The following is a 25,912-nucleotide window of genomic DNA, read 5'->3' on the forward strand; positions in this document are numbered from 1 at the left end:
ATGTATTTTTTTCTTTTTTAAATGTCATTATTGTTTAATTACTTTCATTAGGTTTTTATACTCAGAGATACCCCAATACCCAGAGTCAGAGGAGATCACAGAAAGGGGAGAGGGAAGAAGCCAACAAGCTCATTGCCTCTGGCTGGGCCTCTGGATAGTGTTAGCTTTCTGGTTGGGATAAATCTGTCATGTTTTAGCATATCTGTGAGATATTGTAATCAGATCAGGTTTAAGCCCCTGTGGTTCCTGGTAAGAAACCTTCAAATGGGTCCTGTTTTGCAGAGTAGCAACAGGAATGTGCTCTGCTGGGCTGGCAGGATCCAGTGCTTTGAACCCAACCACAAAGTTTCCAGCCCACCACTGCAGCTCTGCCATGGGTGGTTGAGGAACATTTCACACCATCCATCCTTTTTGAAAAGGTCCCCTGTGGCCGGCAGCATTTGCAGGCCACCCCCTATGGTGGTGGCAGAGGTTTAGGGTGTCCTCTCTTGGAAGTGTTTCAGCATTGCCTGGCTTGGGGTGCTCTCAGCAGGGCTCTTGGGGCTTTCAGTTGCCCTGAGGGTGGGCTGGGGCACCAGGTATACACTACATGCTATATCGTGTATACACCATGTGTTACAGGACTACCCTCCTCATGCTTTCTCTGAATAGGAGTGATGCTTCCTGAGGCTGGAATGAAAACAGCCTGGATATTCCAAGCAAGGCTGAGAAAAACAGCTGAGAAATTTCCAGGGAGCCTACATTGTGAAGGTTGTGTGTAGGTCACAGGGATGAGCCATCTACTTACTTAACTTATGATGAGGCCATTTGCATCCAGCTTAAAGCTATGGAATGGGAATGCTTTAACTTGTCTGTGCAGTGCATAAAAGATGTGATATTTTATGATGTCCATTGCTCTAACTTCTTTGTCTTACCAAGCCAGGCAAAAACAAAACAATTTCTTATGTACCTGTATGACTGTCATATTAAGAAACACTGAAAGCACTGAGCTGCACTATTTTTGCATTAAAACAAGGGAGAATAATACTGATGGGATCAATCATGTGATTAGTACTGTAGTAATGGTTAAAGGAAAGATGTAGAAATCAGGATCTCTTTTCACTTTGGATTCATAATCCAAAAGTTTCTACATTTTATTTTCAAACAAAAATGCTCTCTATATAGCAGATGAGTTACAGATTATTTTCATGACATCCTTGAATAAGATGGCATTGTGCAAGGAATAGGTATGTTTCATACACAGAATATTTATTACAGAGAAAGAAAATAGACAGTCCTATCATGAAAGACAGGAACTGCAATAGCATATGCAAATGTACATATATATTTAAAAACAAACCCTGGAGGATGAATCAAATCATTCTATGTGACACTACACTGTATATCTCTATGAGAACAAAAGGAAGACTGAAAAATCATGCCCATAAAAAGATATAATATGTAACCATCCATTGTCAGACAATAAGAAATCCCAAACTTGTTTTCAGCGACAGTTCTGCAGCAGAAGAACAAAAATTCCAAGCACTAAGAATTTCATTTGTAATAGGCCCCAAACGTAGAGCATTTGGGGACAGCTATAATGTTATCTTGAGTGAACACAGGGCCAGCATAATTAGGAATAAAGAGGCAAGAAGCAAGGGGAATTGCCTGCATAACTTCACTTTGTAAAATCCTCCCATAGAAGGTGGCAGGTAGGAAATCTGCATAGTAACAAACTTGTCACAAGACAAGGCCAACTAAATACAACAATTAGAATTAACATTTTCCTTTGACTGGTGCTCAGGATTCCCCCTTTCCCTCCTGTCAGGTTTCACCAGATGTAGTTAAAATTGTGGCTATTGATTTGGTGCACTGTTTTCTAGTACATATTTTCCCCAAGTGTTGTGTAGCTGGAAAAAGACTGTCTCTCCTCTTTGCAGGCATTGCTTTAAGCAGCTGCTACTGAAGTCCCAAACCCTCCTCTCAGATATCCCAGCGAAACCCCAGAATAAATTTCTTGGTTCTCCTCTAGTCTAACTACACTTAGAGATGTGTAAATAACCCAGTCTGGCCCCAAAACAAGCTACAATGTGGTATAAATTATAACATTACTGGAGGAGACTTTCTCCACTGAGTGTCAAGTCCTTTTGAGAATTACTGGAATCCCTCTGCTCTTTGACTGCACCCACCCTGGATTTGTGCTTCCCAGCTGGCTCATCTGCCACTTTCCAACTTCTCGTGCTCTTCCTGCTCAGCCACCACCTCTGAGACAATCTCTAGCATGTGAATGCCCTCCTAAGGTGTCCCTGGAGGTTTTGCTCAGGGAGATGCTTTAAGGGACTGTGTTGGCTATGGAGCTGATCTCCATGGCTGCTTTCCCCAGTATACAAACTGAGATGCTGCTGAATCAGATGGCCTTTATAAAAAGGGAGATAGTGTAAGTGTATCAGGGAGATACTGAAGTGTAAAGGAGACATCCTCTAAAAAAAAAAAAGCCAAAAAAAAAAACCCCAACAACCCAGCCATTTTCTAAAGTAGAAAATTAATGTTTTCCATATTTAAGCAGCTTTGAAAATTTTAATCAACATACCTATGTGTGTTGTGCTTGCTCAAATTTCAGGAAGGAAATGGGTTATGGTACAGAGTAACAGAGCCCAGATAAGGAATATAGACCAGGTTTGGGCTCTAATCTTCTGGTTTCTTAAATACGCCATCTTCCTGTAATTTGCTCCTGCATACTTCCAAAAGAGATCTCTTCTAGATCCTTATGTAGTGTGATCAAATCAATGAATCACCTTCCTGAAGAGCTACCCTGGGACAAATGCCCTTATTGCCCCTACTTCTTTTTATTATTATTTTACTTTTTCCATTTCTTGTCTTTGTTGTGATATCTTATGATATTTGATAATTCTGAAGATGAGATTACATGGGAGACCCAACTTTTGTTGGAAAAAGGACGAGCAAGGAAGATCCGTAACATAAAAAAGCAAAACAGTTTTTATATTTTATAAACAGAAAGCAAACTGAGAGCATTATCAGAGAGAGGGTAAGAAGGGAAAAAGTTATGATGTTCAGTTTTTTAGATTTTGTAATACTGTTCCCTCTCTCTTCTACCTTTTAGTCTCATCCAACCTTCCACATTGCCCCTGATTACAGCAGTCTATCCCCTAACTACTTTTTTTTAAGAGGGGATATTTGAAGTATATTGTGATGAAGCAAATTCAAGTTCAAATAAATTCATTCATCCTCCCCATGAAATGTAACAAGCATGGTGAACTTTTCTGAGCTGTACTTAATTCTGAGTACAAGGATTTAAGAAATTATTTATTTTGCAGTCTGCAGATACAGTTATGCTTTCATATAATGTTTTCCATGGTTTTTTTAACCCTCTTATTGTTCCTAGATCAGCAATCATAGGGCTTTTCCCCCTCCATTTTCAATTAGCCCACTCTGGCAGTTCTTGTTCCTGCAAACCTTATGGTGAGAAGAGTATAGTAAGAAAGTCTCTGGTCTAAAGAAATCTTTAAAAGAAATCTTCAGTTCAAATACCAAAGAATTTGATCTTATTCAAAATAAAAATAAAATTAAAAGTACAACCAACTGTATTTGTTGAAGAAATATATCTGTTCTACAAGTATATAGAGCATTCTAAAACACATAAGTTACTTTATAAGTTTACAGAACAGATCTGAAAACATGTTTTGTTATAGCCTCACTTTTTCTCCCCCTCCACAGCACCCTTTCAATATTTTTAAGCATCTCAAATTATTTCACCATTTCACTATATATCACTGCTCTGTGTACTAAAATCAAACTGAGAGCTGGAGATATAGAAATATTTTTAAAATATTTTATACACGTGTGTGTAAATTTGTACTTTTTTTTTCTTTTTTTCCCCCCAAGAAAATCTATAACTTTTGCTGCAAATATGTTGGAGAAAGGAAGTCTGTTAACATTTTAACTACACTGAAGTAAGGTGCAAGTTCTGGTAATAAATCTCTGAAATCTTCAGAGGGGCAGCAAAGGACTGGAACCTGGAATCCATCAGTTTATAACTCTGCTGTCACACAGGCAAAAGCAGAAATAGATGGTTTGTGCAGAAGAGCTCTGGTGTGTGCAGTGTTGATAGACACACCTGTTGGAGTTGGTGGGTTAGATACAGTGATCTGCGGAGGAAATCTACAGAGAGAAAAGAGTTGGTAAAACAACTTGGGTTTGGCTTCTATATGTGATGACCCTTAATGCTCCCTCTTCTGACACCCTGTATCTTTTATACAAGAGAGGAGGTATCCACAGAGAGCTTTTATACAACCTCATTATTTTATGTTTAGATACCAGTGTTAGTGTGTGTGTGCCCTATATTGAAAAGCAGGGATTTCCAAGTGTTTTTCTTTATATGTCAGAGCCAAGTAATTTCCATCAATTCTACAATAAATCCCAAAGTCTGCAGAGTTGCCTATAAAACCAAAGCAGAATCTGTTGAAACACTCAGAAAACACAGATTTTCAGCAGTGCTGCTTCTGAATTTAGCCTGGAGACAATTATATCTCTGTGTGAAGGCCAAACTACTGACTCTTCACTTAAAAAGAAAGAAACCGCACAAGTCTGTTAAAAAAATCGTTCCAATGAACAGCAGAAAAATGGTAATGGTTGAAATTATCTGCATAAGGTGAGATCAAACAGATTTGCCAATATTAAGAGAGTTGGGTGACATTTTCTAGAACAATGAAACAGTTGGGACAGGTGATTTTTCATTAATTAGTTTTGGCCATCTAACTGTTAAACCAAATGACTGCTGGAAAGCTGCTCAGGTTAGGTGTTCATAACTATTGACTACTATTAGAAAACGTATTCTTCACATTAAAGTATAACAAAAAAACACTTGTTCATATTGAAAGTTAGGGCAATTCATATGAATTTTCCCAATAGTATAAATCTCTGCTATTGTCTCTTTTCTTTTTTCTCTCTCTTTTTTTTTTTTTTTTTTTTTTTTTTTTTTTTTCCTTGTGAAGCCCCAAACGACTTCAGGAAAACCTTTTGGTATTTCTAGTAAAAGTAATACAGTAAATAACACCCAAAACGCTGTTGAGAGGTCTCTAAAAATAAATAAATAAACAATGAAACAGTGCATAGGATGTTCAAATGGTTCTTTTCCCCTCTTGCACCCTTGATTATTTCACAGAATCACAGAATCCTAGGGGTTGGAGGGGACCTCGAAAGATCATCTAGTCCAACCCCCCCTGCCAGAGCAGGGCCACCTAGAGTACCTCACATAGGAACGTGTCCAGACGGGTTTTGAATGTCTCCAGTGAAGGAGACTCCACGACCCCCCTGGGCAGCCTGTTCCAGGGCTCTGTCACCTTTACAGTAAAAAAATTTTTTTGAATATTCAACTTGAACCTCCTATGCTACAATTTACACCCATTACCCCTTGTCCTATCACTGGTCACCACTGAGAAGAGCCTAACTCCATCTCCCTGACACTCACAATTATTTATATAGTTATACTAAATTTCTGGTAGAGTCAGAAAATGAGGAAAAAATTCAGCCTAAAGTCCAAGGTTTTGAGAAGGTTCTGCAATTTCCTTGGATGTCTATTCACCCCCCCACAGAGTCAGGACTTCAGCAGAAGTGAGCAAAGTCAAGTCCCTACCAATATCAGTAGTGGAGAAGGCAGATCTTGCAAGAGCAGGAGCCAGGAGGGAAACGAACTCAGGTGGACTCCTGAAATTTCCCTCCAGTAGAAAGTGCTCTGTCCTTAGGGTCCTCCTTGCTGCCATTCCCAAACATGATTTCCTATCACTCCTCTTCTCTTAATCATGCCAGGCTTCAACTTAACAACTGCTTGGCTCATATTTCTTCACACATGTACCTGAAAACTTAATCCATGTGGATACCTCACCTACACTGAGTTCCTTGATTCCTCACCTACATTGGACCAGGGTAGCTCGTTGTAGATGCTCAGAGTTTTGGAAACTCCCATTCCAAGGGAGATAATATTTACCACCACACACTTTGAAACCCCAGATCAGCACCCCACATACCTCCCTGTGCAACAGCAGATCTTGGCCTCAGCTCTGACCTATACATTTGGTATGGTAGGGAATGCATCCTCTCCTACACAATTTGATGAAGTAGATTCTTTTCAGCCCATTAGTAGTCTTTGTTTGTCCTCTATTCCTTGGCCCACTTGAGAGAAATGTCATTTTGAGATCATGTTTTGCCATACTAAAGGTGTTCCTGCCCTAACAATGAACAGGGGCAGAGAATTCTGCAGCAGCAGCTTTGAGGCTTCAGGAACAGTAGGAGAAAACAAAATTGGTTGAGTGTGGTGACCATGCCCTGGGCAGTCACTGCGGAAGGGCCACCTCAGACACTAAAGCTGATGTTGGCTGTAGCTGGAATCAGCCTGTGCACAGTTCTCCAGAAGGAAACAGGAAAGCAGAGGGCATGACGTTACTTTACCATATGTAGCAGCCTGCTACTCAAGGCAATTCCTCTCTGCCTAGGACTCTTGGTAGTTCTGGGTATGGTTTTCATCATGCCATTCTGTATCTGCACCCAAAAGTCAGTGATAAGACCTCATTTCTGTTGACCCACTTTCTAGTCAACACCGTGTTCCCTGGATTACAGCAAAACCAAATCAAATTCTAATATATCCTCATTAAACACCCATCTAAGTGACAGAGCATTTGAAAAGGAAACCTCTAAACATATTCATTTTACACCTAATATGCTCAGATGCCACAAGACTAGCTGCTCTGCTTTTTTCTGTCTATGCTTTTGCTTCACCCAAACCCATTTCTACCTATTTATTCTATGACTCTGTATCCATACTTGCTATTTATTTGCTTTTCATAAAAATGCTGATTCTGAATTTGTGGCTGACTATATTTCAGATGGTGATACTGATTTATTTTGCAGTTCTATGGAAAGCAATGACCAGGGAAGTTTGTTGCTTTACATGTGGTTTTGTCAAAAATAGTATTGGTAGGGTTTCATGGTCATGTGTTTTCTCTAAGTGACAGAGCATTTTAAAAGAAGATCTCTCGACATATTCATTTTCAGGGATACCTCAGACTAATTTCTAGTCTGGGTTGGATAAATCAGCAGAGAGAAGTCATGCCTGCATTTTCATATTTGAGCGCACAAATATTTTCAGTAGATCTCATGACCTATTTTTTCTCAGTTCCTGCAGGCTTATGGGTTATGGTTTTCTTTGAAGAGAATAGGCAGAAAAGCAGTTCACAAAACTCCTAGGTCAAAAGTTCTACAAGTTCTGCTTACCTACAGCTCTTAATTCAACAATCCTTGTTGAAGAATTCATTGTTCTCTGTTTTGTTGTTTGCTAGGTTTTTTCATCACTTCTTGGGATAAGAAAGGTCAATCTTATTAATATTTTCATGAGGTCCATGATTTCTGAAGCACTGAATTAGGTACCCCTGAAGTGTATGAGAAATTTCTGTGTGCCCAGGATTTCGAACTAGACTTTTTGGTTTGAGCTGCCATCACCAGCACCTTAAAGGACTGAGCTTTGTTTACTGAAAGTAGAGGCTGTTTTGCTGAATGCAGCTACTGGCTGACCTAGAAACCCCTTGGATGCATTCGGCTTCTGCACTGGGAAGTCAAAGAGGGTGGTGGGGAAGAGAACTGACAGAACCTGAAATTACTCTGTTCTTCTGTTGCTAGAAAGGGTATGGAAGAGGCTAGGGAGCTGGGCCTCCAACAGGAGCCACTGGATAAGACAAGGCAGCAGAGCAGGTATCAGAAATAACTTTCAGAGTAATATTTTGCCCTGCAGAAATTTTGCAGAAAAAATTTTGAAAATTATAGGAAAAAATTAACCAGTGTACAGGTGGGAAAAAAATACTTTCAGAGGAAAATAGTTGTGAATTTAGTAGTACTGAAGGTCTTTGGGGAAAAGAAGAAGGGAGGATGGGTGAATGGGTGATACATGAATGATTTTGAACAGTTAATAGACTTTAGCACACATTTCATCCTTCAGCAGAAGGACAGCAACATAAGGCTAAAAACTTGGCCATAAATATGTGAGAGACTATAAGCAGTAATCTCACTATTAGGAGAGAATTTTGAATTTCTCAAGAGAAAAAATATTTTCTACAACAATGAAAAAAAAGCCAAAGCATAAACCATGAAGAGAGGTGTCCATATGCCCATGCACACTTTGGATTATGGTGCAGATGTACAATGTACAAATCTTCAGATGTATATAACTGTGATTAAATTAAACATAAACATACCAAACTATATTAAAAAGCAGACTGCTGACAGGCAAGAACAGTTTTTACAGATGAACTCCACATATTTGTTCTCTGCAAAAAACATAACAGCTTGAATAAGCATTAATTCACTGACAATTCACCTATATTTTATCATCCAAAAAAGACCATCTGACAATCCAACTGAAACACTTGGGAGGATGGGGGGGGGGGGAGGTCACCATTTCTCATCTCCAGTAGAAGCAAGTAAGTATTCTCACAAAACATTAAGCACAAAATCATACAAATCACATATCTATGTGAAAGTAGCATTCACACCAACACTAATTAATCCCAGCTCCTCCTAAACAATAAACCTTACAGTAATACTAGGAGAATAACAAATATTTACCTCTATTCTTCTAAAAGCATCATCTTCTCTTTAGATACAGAGTCTAAAAATCCTCCTCAAAATAATTAATGAGGACCTAAGCTGGTTTCTTAGGAAGGGGATGAATGGCCTTCCACTTGCTCTGGCAGAGGCCCTAATTGCTAGCTTCTACTAATGAACTAATCTCAGGCACCTGGAACTAGCAGGCTCCTTGCTGGGCAGGCAAGTCTCAGGTTACCTGAGAAATGCTCCAAATATATTCACACAAATCACCAACCCTGCAGATGTGCAGATACTGCTTTTGTCATATTGCTGGAAAGGTGGACATGTGTTTGCAGTGCTGTAGCACATAAAACCTGGAGATGAATTCATTGTGTTGCTTTAATTCTTTCCAGAGGCCAGGTGGGCATTAGAGAAGCCAGATATGTGTGTTGATTATCCACATTACTCATTGAATTAATCCACTTGTCTCTGTGACACAGAGTATCTCAGGTGTTCACAGCATAAAGATGTAGGTGGCTGGAAAAAATGTATGTATTTCATGTTGGTGATCTGTTGTCTGTAAAATCAAGCCTAATCAGGAAGTTACCCTAAAACTTTGGCTAAAACCTAAACAAGTCCAAAATTTGCTGATGTCTAGAGTTTTTTAAATTACAGTCGAAGGATCTGGAAGTCTCCAGAGGATGTAAGCAAGCCTCAATATAAGCCTTGAGAGAGAAGCTACTGCATTTTAAAGGAATTTTGAAAGGTTTTCACAGGCAAATGATTTTCTGTGACCTCAGAAATTAAAGCAGGTGTCATGCAGCTTTCCATCCAACCACCCACAAATTTCTTCTCCTTCCATGGAGTGATTATGCTGATAAACATTTGTTGAAACCTAGGTATGTGTCTAGTTTCATTTGAGGAGGGAAGAATGATATAAACATAACACACTAAAAGAGCAAGAACAGGCTCTCTTCTTGGTGTTTAACAAATTGCTGAAATATATGGCTGTCTGGCTTTTAGGTAATGCTCACACAGGCTGATCTAGATTTTTAAAAAATTACCTTAATTTTTTCATATGATTGAAAAATAGTGTTATTTACATTGCTTGCATAGACACAGATTTTCTTTTTATAACCAAATGTAGGAACATCTTCTGGAGTTATCTGCATTTTGAAGTGTTCCAGTCTTTGCTTTTTTGTTTATTCAGGACACCATAAAATAAAACCCTTTTAAACTGACTCTTTGGAGACCTAGGTAGATAAATTTGTAGGTACTGACTGAACAGAGAACTTGCAGTTTCACTGAAAAAGCTTGTGCAGGCATTGCACAAATGAAGTTCATTTCTGAAAGTAAGAGGCAGACAAGGCAGCTCTAAAGGCTCAGAGCTCCGTTTACAGGCATTGAGCAAAGTCCAAACAGGACTTTTGCTCACAGTATGAATTCCCCCTCACTGATAACTGGATTTCCAAGATCTCCTTTAGAAGTATATGCAAAACATATTGCTTCATGTAGAGTATACTGATGTACCCTTAATAGATCAAAGAGCATTCCAATAGGGAAAAACCCGTTTGTCATCTGTATGCTAGTAATTATCAGAAAAGTGAACTCAGTTGATAAATTATCGTTAGGTAGTGTGAACAGTGAGAGACAGAATCAAAATCCCTTTGCTCAAAGAACTGTGTGGATACCAGCTATTAGTTAATATAATGAATGCAACCGACAAAGTTGAGGAGAGCAGCAGAAATAGCAACCATTCTACTGATTTAATGTGTGGAAGTAAAGCTGTGTGTGAAAAAGGGCTCCTGCAGGAGTCTTGACTTCTTCCAAACTGCTCAGCTTGCTTTCACACTTTGGGAGTGCAGGCAGGTGATGGTAAATACTCCAGCATCAGACAGTTACTTCTGCTGTCACTTGACTCTAGGATGAATGATCAATCATGCCATAGACATCAAAATACCTCCTATGGCTTCTCTAGTGAGCATTATACCAGTATTGTGGAAAGAGAATGCTAAATCTCTACTAGGAAGCTGATCTACTGCTCTTCAAAGGGAAAATATTCAACACAATGATATCCATGCATTCTTTGTTTCTCCTTGCCAGTCACATGCACCCCCAACAAATGTTACAAAAAGATGTGTATGTCTAGAAGCACACAAAATACCTCAAATGAAAATGTATCACAGTTAAAATCATTAGTGAAGCTAATGAAGTAAGAGCAAGGCACTTAGGCATTTCAAGATAGAATTCATGAATGTATGTTAGGATACATTATGTTATGTTATGTTATGTTATGCTATGTTATGTTATATTATGTTATGTTATGTTATGTTATGTTATGTTATATTATAGTTTGCTTACAAGGAAAGGGAGTACATAAACCTGTTAAGATGACTCCAGATATTTCCTGGACCATAATACAACATCATGTCATCAAACACTAAAAATGAAATAGGAAAAGTTAAGGACTGTATTTAAAGAAAAGGAAATGGTTTGATGACCGAAAACCAAGACACTTCTTGTAAATCCTTGTTTTGCTTACTCGTATTTTTTTTCTTTATTCAGTCACTTATGACAAGGTCCCAGGTGATTTACCCTTCCCATGACCTTATGCCTTTTAACTGAAGTGGTGACCCTAAATATTAATGTGGGTTTTGAGGCTGCCTTTTAAAATATTTGTTGTCATTTCAGCTGTTATTGATGAGAAATGGTCTTCCTAAAAGCCTCATTTTTTACACACAGGGTAGACCTTCTTACTTCCCATAAGCTCTGGGTTCACACTATAATGTGTGAGGGGCTGGGGTATTTCCATCTGCCCACCTGCACATCCTGGAAAAAAAAAACAAAAACCAAAATAACGTGTATCCATATAAAGCAAAACTGAGCCTGTAGTACTAACATGGACATATGAATGCCAACTAAATTTATATTTCAAAGTGGGGTTTTGAAATATCTCTCTTGCATTCTGTTTCTGTTAAGAGCCTAGGCCTCTCTGCACACAAAAAGAGAAAAAAAAAAGTCTTGGGAAGCAACTCTGCTTTGTGGAGTGAGTGAGTGCCAAGTTTTCTACTGACTTCAGCAGGATTTTGGCCTTTGCCCTGTCAGCAAAAGTCACCATCTGTTGACAAACAAAACAGAGGATGAAATCTGTCCTTCTGCTCTGTCTCAGACTTTTCACACCTGCTTACCTTTCCTGCAGGGTTCTGCACTGCCTACAGCCAGCAGCAGTTATGACAGAAAAGATGGTCCCCGAGTGGGATCTCATGTAACAATTCCTGAGTTTCTAAATAATTTGTGAAAATGTATGTGCAAATTTTTCCTGTTTTCCAAGGAGCTTTGGGAACAGAGTCCTCTGTAGGAACCTGACTCACTGTTGCTCAGCAAATTTGGTACCGAGTAGCAAGGACATGGCTTTTCACTTCCAGCACTGTAGGAAGATTTTATTTTTATTTGTGTAGGGTCATAAAATGAATATTCTAACATCACATTATCTATACAATATATTAGAAAAAAAACTTTATCTTTTAAAAGCCTCTGCATCTTTTCCTCTGTCAGGGTGAGCTGACAGGTTGCCTGCCATCACATACTCTTCAGTAAAGTCAGCATTCCCCACTGTCAGTGTGAAAACATCTGTTGAATGGATTTATTGACTAGGTCTTAGGTGTGAGTTGTTGCTGGTTGCTTTTTGGGTTGTTTTTATTTTTTTTTTCCACACCAATTATTACAGCCCTGACCTAATGAACTTATTTGTTGACATGTTTCCCTCAGTGTCTTACTTGATCCCCTCTCACATTTCTTCCTACTGTGCTGTTTTCTTGGAAACAGGAGTTCCTGGCACATCGTCGTGTCCACCAGTTGCCAATCTACCAGGCTCAGATGGCTTCAGTTGGCATGACAGGATTAGATAAACACCGGCCCGTGTCCAGGACCTCATCTTCCTCTGCTGATTCCACATTACCTCACCCAGACGTGGATCAGCCCAGCCAACATGTCTACACCACTGGTAGGATTCCCTAAAGATTGATTTTAATAGGCAGGGCAAATGCGTTTGTTCATGTAGGATCAACAGATTTAAATGCCTCAAATACCTCTTGCAGCAATGCCTTCACTTTTAGCCTGACTGTTCCTGGGTTTTATAATGCTGTAAGGGCATCAAGGCAATCAATGCAGCTGAGAAATCACAGGGTTAATATTCACACTGTCATAAATTATTATCATTGATTTGCTCTGGCAATATAGCAACAGGTGTATTTTTGGTGCCTTTAAGTCACTGACAGCTTTTCCTTTCGTTTCCCTGTCCTCTGGTTCCTTTTTCTGTGTTCTTGTTGCCTGTTTTGTAAAAAAGACCACCAGTATGTTGAGGAAAGGCTGCCAGTAAGTAGGAAAGCTGCAAGATGATTCTTAGCATCTTAATTTGACAAGTTAGTCTAACAAGGTTTCTTTCCTTACAGATAGAGCAAAGGTGTAGCCATGACTAGAGGATAATGTTGGCTGCAACTTTGGTGTCTTTCAGCAGCTGTGTGGAAATGACAGAGGAAAGATTTATGATCTGACCCTGAGCAGTCCAGTCATTCAGGGAGCACCTCCTATTGACATGGCCTGGGGTGTCCAAAGCAAAGTGAATAGAACCCCCAAAACCTTCAGTGAAAAGGAGAAAAATGACCACAGAAATCCCATTTTTATTATGAGTAATCTAACCTTACAAGACAATGTGTATTTTTAAGAGCCTGAATCTCAGTAGAACATTTCAACATGGCCAGAAGTAGAGTCACTTACTCTTTGCATAAGAAAGGGGAAATGAATACCTGAAGATACTGTTTATTCAGGGTTCTGCTTGAAGTATTAATTCCTTCATAGGCTGGCAGAACTTACCATGCCCTGGAAACTTACAGCTCTTCAGGATGTGACCATGGATGGATGTAGGATGAAGCCCTTAATGGGCACCATATGTGACTGTGCAAGAAAATGCACTCTCCCATCTTACAAACTAGAATGAGAACTTGGGAAACAAAAAATTATAAAGTTATTATTTTAAGAATTTAATTATTATTTAAAGAAGAAAAATGAGAGAAAAAAAAAAGAGATGTCCTTGAAGTTCTGCAAGTAAGTGGGTAAATGGATGCAAGATGATGTTCAAAGTTGACAAAGATGAAAGATCTAATTTCCTCTTCTGTAAATAGGACCTTAGAATCTCAGTTTAGGAATTTAACTTGGGTAAAAAACATTTGGATTGTGTAGAAGGAAAGATGCTAATTCACTTTCCATGAGTTTCTGCAAAATGACTAGGTGTATATAGACAGGATTATTAAACAAGGCCACTGTTTTTCTAGTTGTGGTTCACTGAGTCCCCAAAACATTCTAAACTCATTCTAAAAGATTCACAGAGTGCACCAAAAGTGAGCTCATTGTGTGTAGGCTTCAGTGTCCTGTTCGAAAATCTTCAGTTCACCACTGAAAAGCTAAATGGAGTTCCAAATGTAAAGGCCACTGCTTCAGTCTGCTTACTAAGGTTTATTGACACCTTCCTTTAAAAGTCTCCAGAAAGAAAACTAGGATCAAGGGGGTTACATATAACTGGGGATTTTTGGCATCACCAAGAAAGAGAACGTGAAGTTAAGGTGGAAGAATAAGAAAAGGAAAAAAATTATGTAGGACAAACATTTAATGGAGTTGGTCTTAGGAAATGGAATGTAACAGACATAAAGGGCTTGAGATCTGATACAAGGAATCCTGATGGGTTCTGCACTGCTGGAATGCAGACAGTACAGATGCAGAGGCAGAGAAGATTAATACTGGACAGGCAGTTTAACCTGACCTCTCAACTAAGGCATTGCTACATGAATAACAACATTGGAAAGAGAAAGAAAGAAAGAGAGAAGAGAGAAAAAAATGTTTTTTATCCCATCTGACTTACTCATTCACTAAACTCCTTTCTCCAAATCCAAAACAATTTTTGGTTGACTTCCTGTTTCTTCTCCCCCAGCCCCCCTCCACTGCTCTTTCACGATAATAATTCCTACTCATTAGAGAAGAAAAAAAAGCCTCTTATTTTCACTTTCTCTGCAGCTTTACTCTTTTGCTTATCCACTTCTGCTCTGTACCTTCACCTCTTTCATAACCTTTAGGTACTGGCTGAAGAGCAGAGCTGTAGGTATCTCGAAGCTGCATCTGTGCTAAGAGCCAGCACTCCTCGACTGATTGACCATAAGTCCAACAAAGCACAAACCTTTGCATGCACAATAAGACCTTCCCTTTCTGCTTGGAGAAATCCCTTGTAGACTTACATATCTAACTATTATCACTTCAGTTTCTGAGTACATTGGGAATAGAGCTATTTTCTATATTAGGAGATTAACATTTTTGGAACAAAAATGATCAGAGACTTCGCAAAATTAATAGCTTTAATACAGTTTCTGTGAATAACTAGATGGGTGTATGTATTATTAATATTGGTATGGAATGGTATAGAATGGCTGTGTTTGTGCATAGTACTTCCTCAGTCTGGATGGTGCCTTAGCATTTATTCATTCATCAGTGGAAAGAAAGAAACCTGGACCCAATTGTTATACAGCCTTTCTGAAATCCCTTGGGATGAAAGCCCTGAGAAGTCTGCTGTGATGAAAATGCTGACCTGCTCTGAGCAGAGGGTTGGACTACAAACCTCTGGAGGTCCCTGATAACCTACACTATCCTGTGGTTCTATGATTTGCACCCTTAAGAGACCACAAGATGCAACCAGCCATCGTCACAGCAACTGCTATACTAACTTTTTTGAAAGCAAGGAAGGAAGGAATGGTGGGGCGAAAATTCTGGTGATATCAAATTCAGACTCTAGAAAGTAATGTAAAAACATCTGTCAGCCTTGAACCGTTTCTTCCTGGGGTTTTGGTTTTCTTGTTTGTTTGGGGTTTTGGGGGTTTTTTTCTTTCCTTTGGTTGGGTTTTTTGTTTGTTTTTTGCTTGTTTGTTTTTTTGTGTGGGGTTTTTTTTTTCTGTTTAAGGATAATACATTCTTGGAAGAGAAAAAAGGTAGAAGGAAAACTGTTGTGGCAGAACATTACACAGGGATCAAAATGAGCCTATATTTTTGTGAGTTATGAGGGAAAATTTTCTTAGCCAAATATCAGAAGAGAATCAGAAAGGTGTTGATTGTGAATGTGTGTGCATTAAATGCACAAAGCAATGAGATAAAGATGGAAAAAATATAAAGTCTGTTTGATGTTCATTTAGAGGGTTTTAAAAATACTTGATATTATTTAGTTCAGATTTTTTTTCTAAATATCAGATATTTTTTCCTGGGGTTTTCTTTTTGGTACTGGTTTTCTCCAAGTCATTTAGAGAGTAATTCTTCAAAGCATGCTGTTAATAAACAATTTTTAGGTGTCTTGCTCTCCCCTCTGTTTAAAGAAAAAAGTTGGCACAAATAAAGTATTTTGGAAAAGAATGTGTTAGGGAGTTCCCACCAGGAAGACCTTAGTGTTTTTTTTCTGAATTAATGCAAATTCAATTTCTTTTGTCCTGTGTCCTCTATCGTTATATGGCTACCATTCCAGTCTGTCATCAGGGCCACATTCTGACCTCAGTAATATTGGTGTAAATCCAGAATAAATCCACCAGTCTCAGAGGAGCAGCTCAGATTTACACAAGGAATCTGAGAGCAGAATCTGGCTGTAGGCATTATTTTCTGGAGAGACCAAATAACCATCTTTTATTAATATTTCACAGCAGTATGCAATTGAAAACAGTTGTCTGCCTTTCTCTCTCTCTCCTACTCTCTCTTCTTTTTTTTTTTTTCTTTATTTTCTTCTTTTTTTTTTTTTTTTTTTTTTTTTAATTTTTTTGTGAGGGTGGTGAGGTTATTGGCTGAATCCTGTTAGGGAAATCCTACAGACTATTTTTAGTGGTAATCTCTACTGCATCACTGTGGTACTGTATCAGGCATATGTGCTGTATGACCAGCAGCCACACATCTGAATTACTTGCACATCCTAAATCAATTTAGATGCTTGCAGTAAATGAACACATATATTTCAATCTTTTCTTAAGTCAATTAATCCTTCTAGAAATAAATTTTATGCTCAGTGGTGTTAATATTTAAAAGTTTGAAGCAGATGATTCTGCCATGCAATACGGACCTGAATTGGTTAAACTGATTTTTGATTTGGACAAAATAATTCACACACAACAAAGTTACTTTCAATTATATTCTATTTTGAGAAAAAAACCTGATGCTCTAAGAAAGGGATATTTATAACTATGTCAGCAAGAGGCGATATCTTGAATACACAGTTTCAGCATTTCACTTCAAAATCACTCTTTAGTTGCAATCCTGATATAGGTCATCAAAAAGTGTCATAATTGCATAGAAATCTTGATTCTGTATAAAAATAACATAGCAAAATATATATCTTATTTTTCTATTAATTGCAGTTTGGACGGTGCAAACTTAAACCTGTAGGGATCATTGATAATTAGAATAAAACATTGATGGAAAGAGTGGCAAGCAGGAGATACTTCCAAGTTTCAGCTAGTTTTGTTAACATTTAACAAGTGTTTCTGTTCAAAACCATTGGGTATAATTGCCCACTCTGCCTAAGAGCTTCTGAAAGTCCAGATCACATACACTTACTTTCTAAACACCTTCTCTGCTTGGCACGGGAGTGGGAGGGGATGTTCTCTAATCCAGTGGTATATTGACCACTGCCAGACTTTGCAATCTTCATATGGAACAGGCTGTAGTCGTTAAAACTCTGAGTGTCAAGAAAAGGAAAACAAGATATGTGAGCATGAACTCATTTGCGTGCATACTTGCTCTTTCAAATAACTTATAAGACCTGATGATAGAGCAGCAAAGCAAATAACTTCAGAGAGAGGAAATTATTAACTGCTTTGACAATGCCAGCAGAGATTTTAAGCTGCATTAGTTTATTAACTCCAGATTTTCACTGGTTCCTTTTTTTTTTTTTTTTTTTTTTTTGTGTTTCTTTAAAAGAAGCCACACCAAGAAAAAAAATACAAAAAATTATTGCTAATGAACTGTTTTGTTCTTTAGGTAATCGTTTATCACGAACTTAGTCATGATGCATAGGTATTATGTTTGCATTTTCCTTATGGTAAAGATAATTGTTGTCTTATCATTTTGGCTTAAATACCAGGATCCCAAAGGATCATTTCTGAAGTGCATGAGCTAAGAAATATGGTAGCATAAATATTTCTAGAGCAGTCTAATTTCTGGCTGGTTTCTAACTGAATTATCTCAGAACCTTAACTTTGCATTGCCACAGTGTATACAGACTCCTACTCAGCAGAGCTTCAAGCATTTTATTAAAATTCAACATCCATTCAAGAACTTTGCTAAATAGCAGTATTGAGCAAGCTGTTGAATCTGGACTTTAGTTTTGTATTTTCTTCACTGGCTGACTTTTCAGCAGGAGGCTAACCCAATTTTCCCAGAACTGTGTTGGCATTCCCTGTAGTGGTGGCACATAAGAAAGAAATTTTTAAAGCCAAGTTTTGCGGCTTGGAGAAATTGATAATTTAAGTCCCTTTCAACTGTAAGAGGAAAAAATATTCAAATGTTTCCCAAATGAAAGTGGTTCACATGGGCAAGGAAAATGGTTTTTGTTCCAGATATTTCTGAGGGAAATGCAACAAGTAAATAAATAAAATCTTTTTCCAGTGTTTCAGACTTGCTTTGAAAACCTTGAAAATTGAATTTAGTTCAAAGCTACTCACTAAAATTTCTCCCAATGCACAACTACAGAGCATCGCCATACAGATAAATGTTTCATATAAAGTTGCTCTGTCCTGGGATATATGAATGTGGACTATTCGAAAGGAACCTTGCATAGCAGTCTAACAATGGGATTTGGTCCTAATTGAGTAGTGAGTTGAACTTTTCTTTTTAATGAAAAAGGACTCTGGTTGCTACTGCTGCAATCCTCTGAAACTTTCATGTGATATTGTTTGAGATCTGGAATTAAGACAGTAGTAATTAAGAAATACAAATACAGAAAGTCACTGCCATTTCAAAATTTGTTTTAGGAGGTTTTTCTGAATGGTTTTCCTTACACTGTTATATATAGGTTAACAGTCTGAACTGACTTTATATACCAGAAAAAGTGAAAACAAGTGATTCAGTAATAGGACAGATTTTTTTCTAGCCATAATAGCTTTCACAAGACACCTCCCATTTTCCTTTCTTCCTTATATTTGTATTTGTAATTTCTTGAGAATTAATTTTTTCCTTATCAGTATCACAAGATGTCCCTTTCAAAGACAAAATTCATAGCTCCTTAAAGGAAAAAGGAAATTAAGATCCAGAATTTTCATCTTGTTCTAACTGTCAAATAAAATCCAACTGTGCTTTAGGATGCTTGACATGGAGCAGTGCAACTTACCTTTGTTTCACTTACTGTTTCTCATTGTGCTGTCTTTGTGCTGAAGGTATTGTGTATGACAGTCTGATGCTGAAGCACCAGTGCATGTGTGGCAACTATGCTAATCACCCCGAACATGCAGGAAGGATCCAAAGCATCTGGTCAAGGCTTCAAGAAACTGGGTTGCTAAACAAGTGCGAGGTAATAAAGAATAAAAACCAGTTACTTGATTTGTTAAAGCAAATGGCAAATATATTAAACTCTAAACCTGTCTTCTGTAACAGGAGGGTAATTTGTCTTAGGAATTATTTGGACTTCATTGACAATATTAAAATAATGCGTTTTAGGAAAGCACACATCCCAGTCAGACAATTTACACAATTTACACAATGAAAATAACTTATCCACATGCAGCAGAATATAAAATCCAGACTGTTTTTCACCTTGATTTAGGAAGGTAGACAAGCAGTAGTCAAACATCAAGTGCATTGCTTTCAATGCCATAGTTCTAGGGTTTTATGTCTGTAGTAGCATAGAACACTGCTTTTTAAAAATGTAGCTTGTATCACTCCATAAGCACATTGCATCAGGGGAGGTCTAGACTAGATAGGAAGAATTTCTTTACTGAGAGTGGTCAGGAGCTGGAACTGGCTGCCCAGGGAGGTGGCAGAGTCACTGTCCTTGGAGGTATGCAAAACCTGCATAGATGATGCACTTCAGGACATACTCTGGTGGGCATAGTGGTATATATACATATATATATTTATATTGGGTTTATTTTCCTTCTTTTTGGGACAAGAGGTGTGGATGGTTGGAGGTGGTGATCTAAGAAGTCTTTTCCAAACATTCAATTCTGTGATTTTGTGATTATCTCAAACTAAGTCTTTTCATAATATTTTCATTTGCCAGGTGTAAAATGTCAAAACCTGAGACATTCAAGTACAGTCTTCTAGACGATATAAAACCAAATGTGGAACTTTCTTCTACTTCGATTTGCCTGAAAAAATTGTGAATTAAAATATGATTAAATCAAATACGGGCTCTGAGGTTCATGATGGGTTACTGAAGAACAGCCTTTTCCTACCGCTCAAGATTTATCCAGCACTGTCAACTTCTCCAGAAGCCTGTGGCCATTGAGGGTGCATAGTGCATGGCAGCACAAGTTTAACAATGATCAACACAACTTTGCTTATGTTTTGCAGTATCCCAAAATTACCAGGGCTCTTTTGCTCTGTTTTCTTTAATTACTTTTATTTATATACTTAAATTTTAAAATCCCAGAGGAACTGTTTAAAGAGGTACCTTTGATTAGCTACTGCACGTAGTGATTTTCTATAGGTAGCTTAGTGCACTGGTCTGTGAGATATTGCAAGCACCATAAATGGGTTTGTTGTATGAACTCATCTAACTAGATGGCAGCACTTTAACAGGCTAATTCTTTTTTTTTAGCTTGGATAAGTTTTTCTGTCTTCAAGACTTTCTTTCAGCAAGTCCCTCAAAGCCACCTATCACATGAGTGGTTTCACTGGTGTGATCACATACTTAAGGAGTAAGTTAAACATGCAGTGGTACTTTAGTAGAATAAGGCTGAGTTACCTTCCTATATTATAAAGAAAAGATATAAAGGAGAGAAAGTAGTAATATGTGCTACTACATATTGATTTCTTCAGCAATAAATAGACATTGCTGAATGGTAAATTGTGTGGGTATGCAAAAGGTGTAAATAGGAATAGTGGTTTAGGTTAGTCTGAGATGCATACAGTCCAACAATTTCCTGCAAGATTTAGGGTTTCCTCTTAGAATTCTGCAATTTAAAAACCTGAAATATAGCCTATTAGGTCTTGCAAAATCCAGCAAGGGAGCAAGAGAGGAAATAAGTCACTTCATGTCAGTTGACATTCAGTTAATTTTGACTCCCAGTGTGTGCTGTGAAATGAGGCTGGAATGAGAAATGAGCTGTCAAAATTTAGACTCTGATGATAAAATTTTGAGGAACCTCTGTGTAAAGCTGGCTTGCAGATCTGTTGTCTATCTTGATCCTCTTGTGTAACAAAAGGCAGGATTATATTTGATGATTCAATCTGTCCTTCGCTTCATTGAATTCTTTAGTGCTTGCCTGTCATCAAATACATCCTGAAATCTGCTCACTTTGTAAATTAAGGAAGGCTGGGCTGAGTCACTTAATTGGTGTTCTGATTATTGAGAAAAGTTACTTAGCTGAACATGCCACTAAAGGAGCAGTTATTGCAGTATTCAAGAAATATTAGGACACCTTTAAGCTGCATTCTGGAGTATACCACACTGAGGTTGAAGAACCAAAGCATCAAAGGCAACTTGAACTGTCTCTTTTACTGACTTCTGAATGCCCCCTCATGGACATTAGTGTATCTTAATATAATTTCTCAACATAATTTCCCACAGTTTCTGTCAGAAGGAGGGGGCTGACTGCTGTGCAGGTTTTACCATGTGCACTGCTTCATGCACCATCTGAAGGGCAGATTAGGACAAGTAACCTGCAACAGCTGCTTAGGAAATCCTCTGCAGTAACTGTGAACCTTTTTTTTCTCTTTTGCTAAAACAATAGCCCCACAAGAGGGCTGCAGTCCCATTCTGTGTCTGATGAGGAGTTTCAGGATCAAAGCTAGTTCAGTCAGAGGTAGCTCAGATCTTGTTACCTTATGCATCCATAGCCACAGGCTTGTGCCTCCCTATTCTTAATCTAACCCTCAGGAAAATGAAAAATCTATATCTATATGATCTCTGTTATCTAAAAAATGTAGAAAAAATGTAGTTCTTAAATCACGTGGTGTGAATTAATCCCTCACACAGCTCAGGTCTATGGCCCTGGAGACTGGCCAAGTGCAGAGACCCATCTATAACTGGGCATGGGATGATAGAGGTCATATATAATGGGCTGACACAAACCAATAGATCTATTACCTATTTATGTTGCTCATATTGCCTCCAAATATAGCATTATAAAAATATAACTTGGAAAAATTATAACAAGGTTTGACTGGGCTACTCACAGTTGTGTCTTCACTGCAAAATAGAATGTGTCTGAGACTGTTTTCTACTGCTGAGCCCCACTGACATAGTAAGACCCATGTTCATACTACCAGGAATGCTCCCTGGTTCATGCCAATGACCAAACCATGTCTGGGAGATGTTTGGGAGAGTGCTATCGCACTTCAGCCAAAACGGGGTGAAGGACCATGTTAGCAATTTAATAGTACAGATGATTGTGTTCCCCTGCCTAGGCATGTTTCCTGGCACTGCCTAATTTACTGCTGCAGACAGAGTCAAGAGGACTTAGAATCACAAAATCATTAAGGTTGGAAAAGACCTTTAAAAGTCCAGTTGTTAACACAGTCCACTGTCACATCCACCACTAAACCATGTCCCCATGTCACCAGTAAGCATCACATCTACATGCCTTTTAAATCTCTCCAGTGACTGTAACTCAACCACTTCTCTGGGCAGCTTTTTCCATTGCCTGACAACCTTTTTGGTGAAGACAGTTTTCCTGATATTCAATCTAAACCTCCCCTGTTGCAATTTGAGGTCATTTTCCCTTGTCCTATCTCTTGTTATTTGGGAAACCAACATCAGAAAACTTTCTTCTTCAGACTGTATTTTGTTTTTCTAGTCATAGATATTTGAGCTCTAGAGTTATTCAAACAGCAGTCTAATGGACTCTTTGCTAACTCAGGAAACGAGTTATAGATTTCAGAATTTTTAAAATCATGTCACTCTTCCAAATAGATTACTTGTCCCACTGGCTCCCCCAAGACAAAGAAGAAACATATTCAGACCATGGCCGTCCTTAAAGAGCCAGATTTTAGTCCCTCACTGAGCTGAGGGCAAGATAGTTGAGTAATTTCCCCCTGTAGTGGATTTTTTATAGTCCTGGTAAAAATGTTTTTTAAAAATAAAATTCAGGAACAATATTTTTGAATGAGTTTGAGACATATGTCTATGTTTACTGAAATACCTATTCTGTATTTGTTAAAGACTCATATAGGTAGAGCAGAGAGTTATTCAATGTAGAACCAAAACAAGGCAGCTAAAAGATGCAAAGTTTGGCATAAGGCCACCCATTATTTTTTTTGCAATTTTACCTTGGTAAAGATCATTGCATGGCTGCCTTACCTTTGGGACACTCCCCCCTCTCAACTGAATTATGTTTTAGTAATGGTGTCTGCTTTCTACTTCTTCTAGGGGGAGGAAGTCTTTACATAACTCCTTTGGGGCCATCATTTATGCACGACTGACATTAGGCTACGCTGATCAGCAAAGTTTTAGAAAAGAAAAGAAGAATGTAGGCATGGTCCCACTTTGCATCTCCACCTCTGCTTCCTGTAGGGACTGTGGTCGACAACATTTTTCTTTTTAGCCTGGAATTTGATCTGAATTTTGGTAGTTTTCTGGATTAGGGAGACATCTTGCACCTCCTGTCATCCACATGTCACCCACCACAGGGGAGAGAAAGAAAGAATTTCAAGATTTAAAAACCTTTGAGTCTGCCCAATCACATATATTGAAATATAGAAAAATTCCATCCTCTGAACCTCAGTTTACAAATAATACAGTTAGTTTTTAAGAGAAAAAATCTTTGTAGTGTTGAATATGTTCAGGCTATGCAGTGGAGGACTTTGCTAAAGACATGAAGAGAGTCAATGCATCTCTCTGTGGGTGCTGCATGTCAGAGATGTGCTCACAATTTCCATGCAATGATGCAGATGTACTGACTGGCAAAAAATCCATGTTCCCTGTGTGTATGTTTAAAAAAGAAGAGAGAATTAAACAACTATGAGAAATGCCAGAAAAGTAGGAAAAACTCTGAAGACTTGAGCTTGCAGGCTAGGCAGCCTAAGGAAATTTCAGAGACATTATCTCCATACAAATAGCTAGAGTAAAGGCAATGGACACCCTACACTGAGAGACCAGAAAGAGAAATATTCCTTAAACTATGTCAGCAATTCCTGTTAGTTTAGCAGAGAGGGATACAGGCAATGGCACCTTTGTCTTTTTTAACCTCTGACTGTGCAAGATTTAATCTGTTGAAAGTCTAATCAAAGTCTTCACAGTAATAGAGGTTATGTGTGAAATTTTAGTGGTCTGTTTAAAGATGAGACTGGACTGGACTGGACAGTCCTCTTTCTCATTGACCTTTAATTCTATAAAAAGTGAAAATATTTTAATGTTGTGGGGAGTACAACTTCGTAGTTTTGGATTAACTATTTTAATCACTCAGGTGCAACATTTACCACTTCCACAGATATATAAATGTCTGTTGAAGAGAGAAATGCACATGTCAGAGGAGAAAGCCAACACATCAGTTGTCATACATATTAGCAAAGGATAACTTGCCTTCTACTGGACAGATGCAGTATCCAGTGAAACAAATACTGATCATAAGTTCCACACTATTTCTCCTTCTTCACTGGCTTTATGCCAATTTTCTGCTTTCTACTAAAATTTTAGGTTTTTGAAATTATCAGGGCTCAGGAAATTTAAGAAAGATGCTTAAAAATGAAGATGTGGATAAAAGCGTACGTGTAAAGTCATAGAATTGAATTCTTGATGTCATCTGATATATCATGTCAGTGAGAGGCAAGAATTATTGCTATGTATAACTGGTTACATGTTTCCAGATTTGATTCTGGCAACAAACTTATGACATGTGTTTTTGTAGATCTGCTAAATCCTAACACCATTTTGTCAGAAGAATTATTATTAGCAATTGTTACAGGTAATTTTTAATATAAAGTATTTTTTCCTCTGTGCAGAGCCTTAGATAGCTGTATTTTTAATGTTCTTGAAAATGGCTTGAAAGGCAGAGATACTGCAAGGATTTAAATGTTGAGCTGATGCTCTAGGTTAGAGCTGGGGAAGCCAGGGAGAAAGAGCAGCTCTGGGCTGTGCCTGCCTTGATAGCTCAGCTCCTGGCAGCAGTCCAGGGACCTCACTGGTTGGAGCAGCCTTGGAGTGGGCATCCTGCTCTCTGCTACTAGATTTGTGCCCCAAACCTGTTTCTGCCCCAGCCTGAATAGAAGTATTGAGTGGTAGGTAACTCAGAGGCAAAACATTTTGAGGAGGTCACTTCCAGACTGTGCCCTGTTAGTCCAAATCACTATATTTGGTAGGATATCACAGAGCTCCTTGTTATCAGAATAATGCCTAACTGTGGGTCTTTTGTAGTTAAATGGATATGGCATTTAACAGAACTTTAAGAAAGAGCCAGGCACTTAACTCTCTTAAAGATCTCTTTAAGAGTTTTTGTACAACATGTAGAAAATACAGGACCTAGGAGTGAGTGTTTTCCTCAGGGTTCTTTGATGTGACCTTCATAAAATGCCTCGTCACTTTTCTTATACATTTGTTTGGTTGCCCTGAAAGCCAGCCTCCCTTCCCAGCTTTGCTGTGGCGAATCGGGCATCCAGATTTTAAAACAATTTATTAGAAACATAGACCTTAATGAAAATGGATGAACAAATAAATGTTACCAGTCACCTCACTTGTGAAGAAAAACATTTTATCTGACCCAGAAGAACCATTACAGAGTTTACTGACTCCATGAAGTAACATAATGTGCTGATTTTGATTGTGCAACTGTGTTAAAAGGATATGAGTGCACTGCTACAAATTCTCATGTGAGACTGGGAGAGGCTTGAAGAAATTAGAGATGAAAAAGATTTTATTAAGTCATTTAGTTCTTGGATCATTCCCTAAAATGTTTTTCCACTGCTGTGTAGTCAGGTTTTAAACACTGCAAGAAATAGGGCTTCCACCATTTCCCTGAGGGGAAGCCTGTTTCACAGTCATCTAGATTTAACTCTTAGGACATTTTTCCTGATTAGTCAGAAAAAAATTGCCACTGCTGAACTCAGTTTAATTTATGCATGATTCTTCTGAACCCTCATAGGTAGCTTCTTTCTCCTGCAGTGCACAATCTCTTTA

The 25,912-nt window shown here is 38.2% G+C and overlaps 1 protein-coding gene across 1 annotated transcript in view; it reads left to right on the plus strand.

Moving 5' to 3' along the window:
- HDAC9 (histone deacetylase 9) overlaps positions 1–25,912 on the plus strand; it is a 453,995-nt gene that overhangs the window by 299,403 nt on the left and 128,680 nt on the right. The window contains exons 14-15 of the mRNA XM_030444746.1: positions 12,397–12,574; positions 19,017–19,150. Of these exons, the coding sequence (XP_030300606.1) occupies positions 12,397–12,574; positions 19,017–19,150 (312 nt within the window). The remainder of the gene's footprint in view (positions 1–12,396; positions 12,575–19,016; positions 19,151–25,912) is intronic.

Source organism: Calypte anna, chromosome 2 (genome assembly GCF_003957555.1).
Source record: "Calypte anna isolate BGI_N300 chromosome 2, bCalAnn1_v1.p, whole genome shotgun sequence".
Taxonomy (NCBI): Eukaryota; Metazoa; Chordata; class Aves; order Apodiformes; family Trochilidae; genus Calypte; species Calypte anna.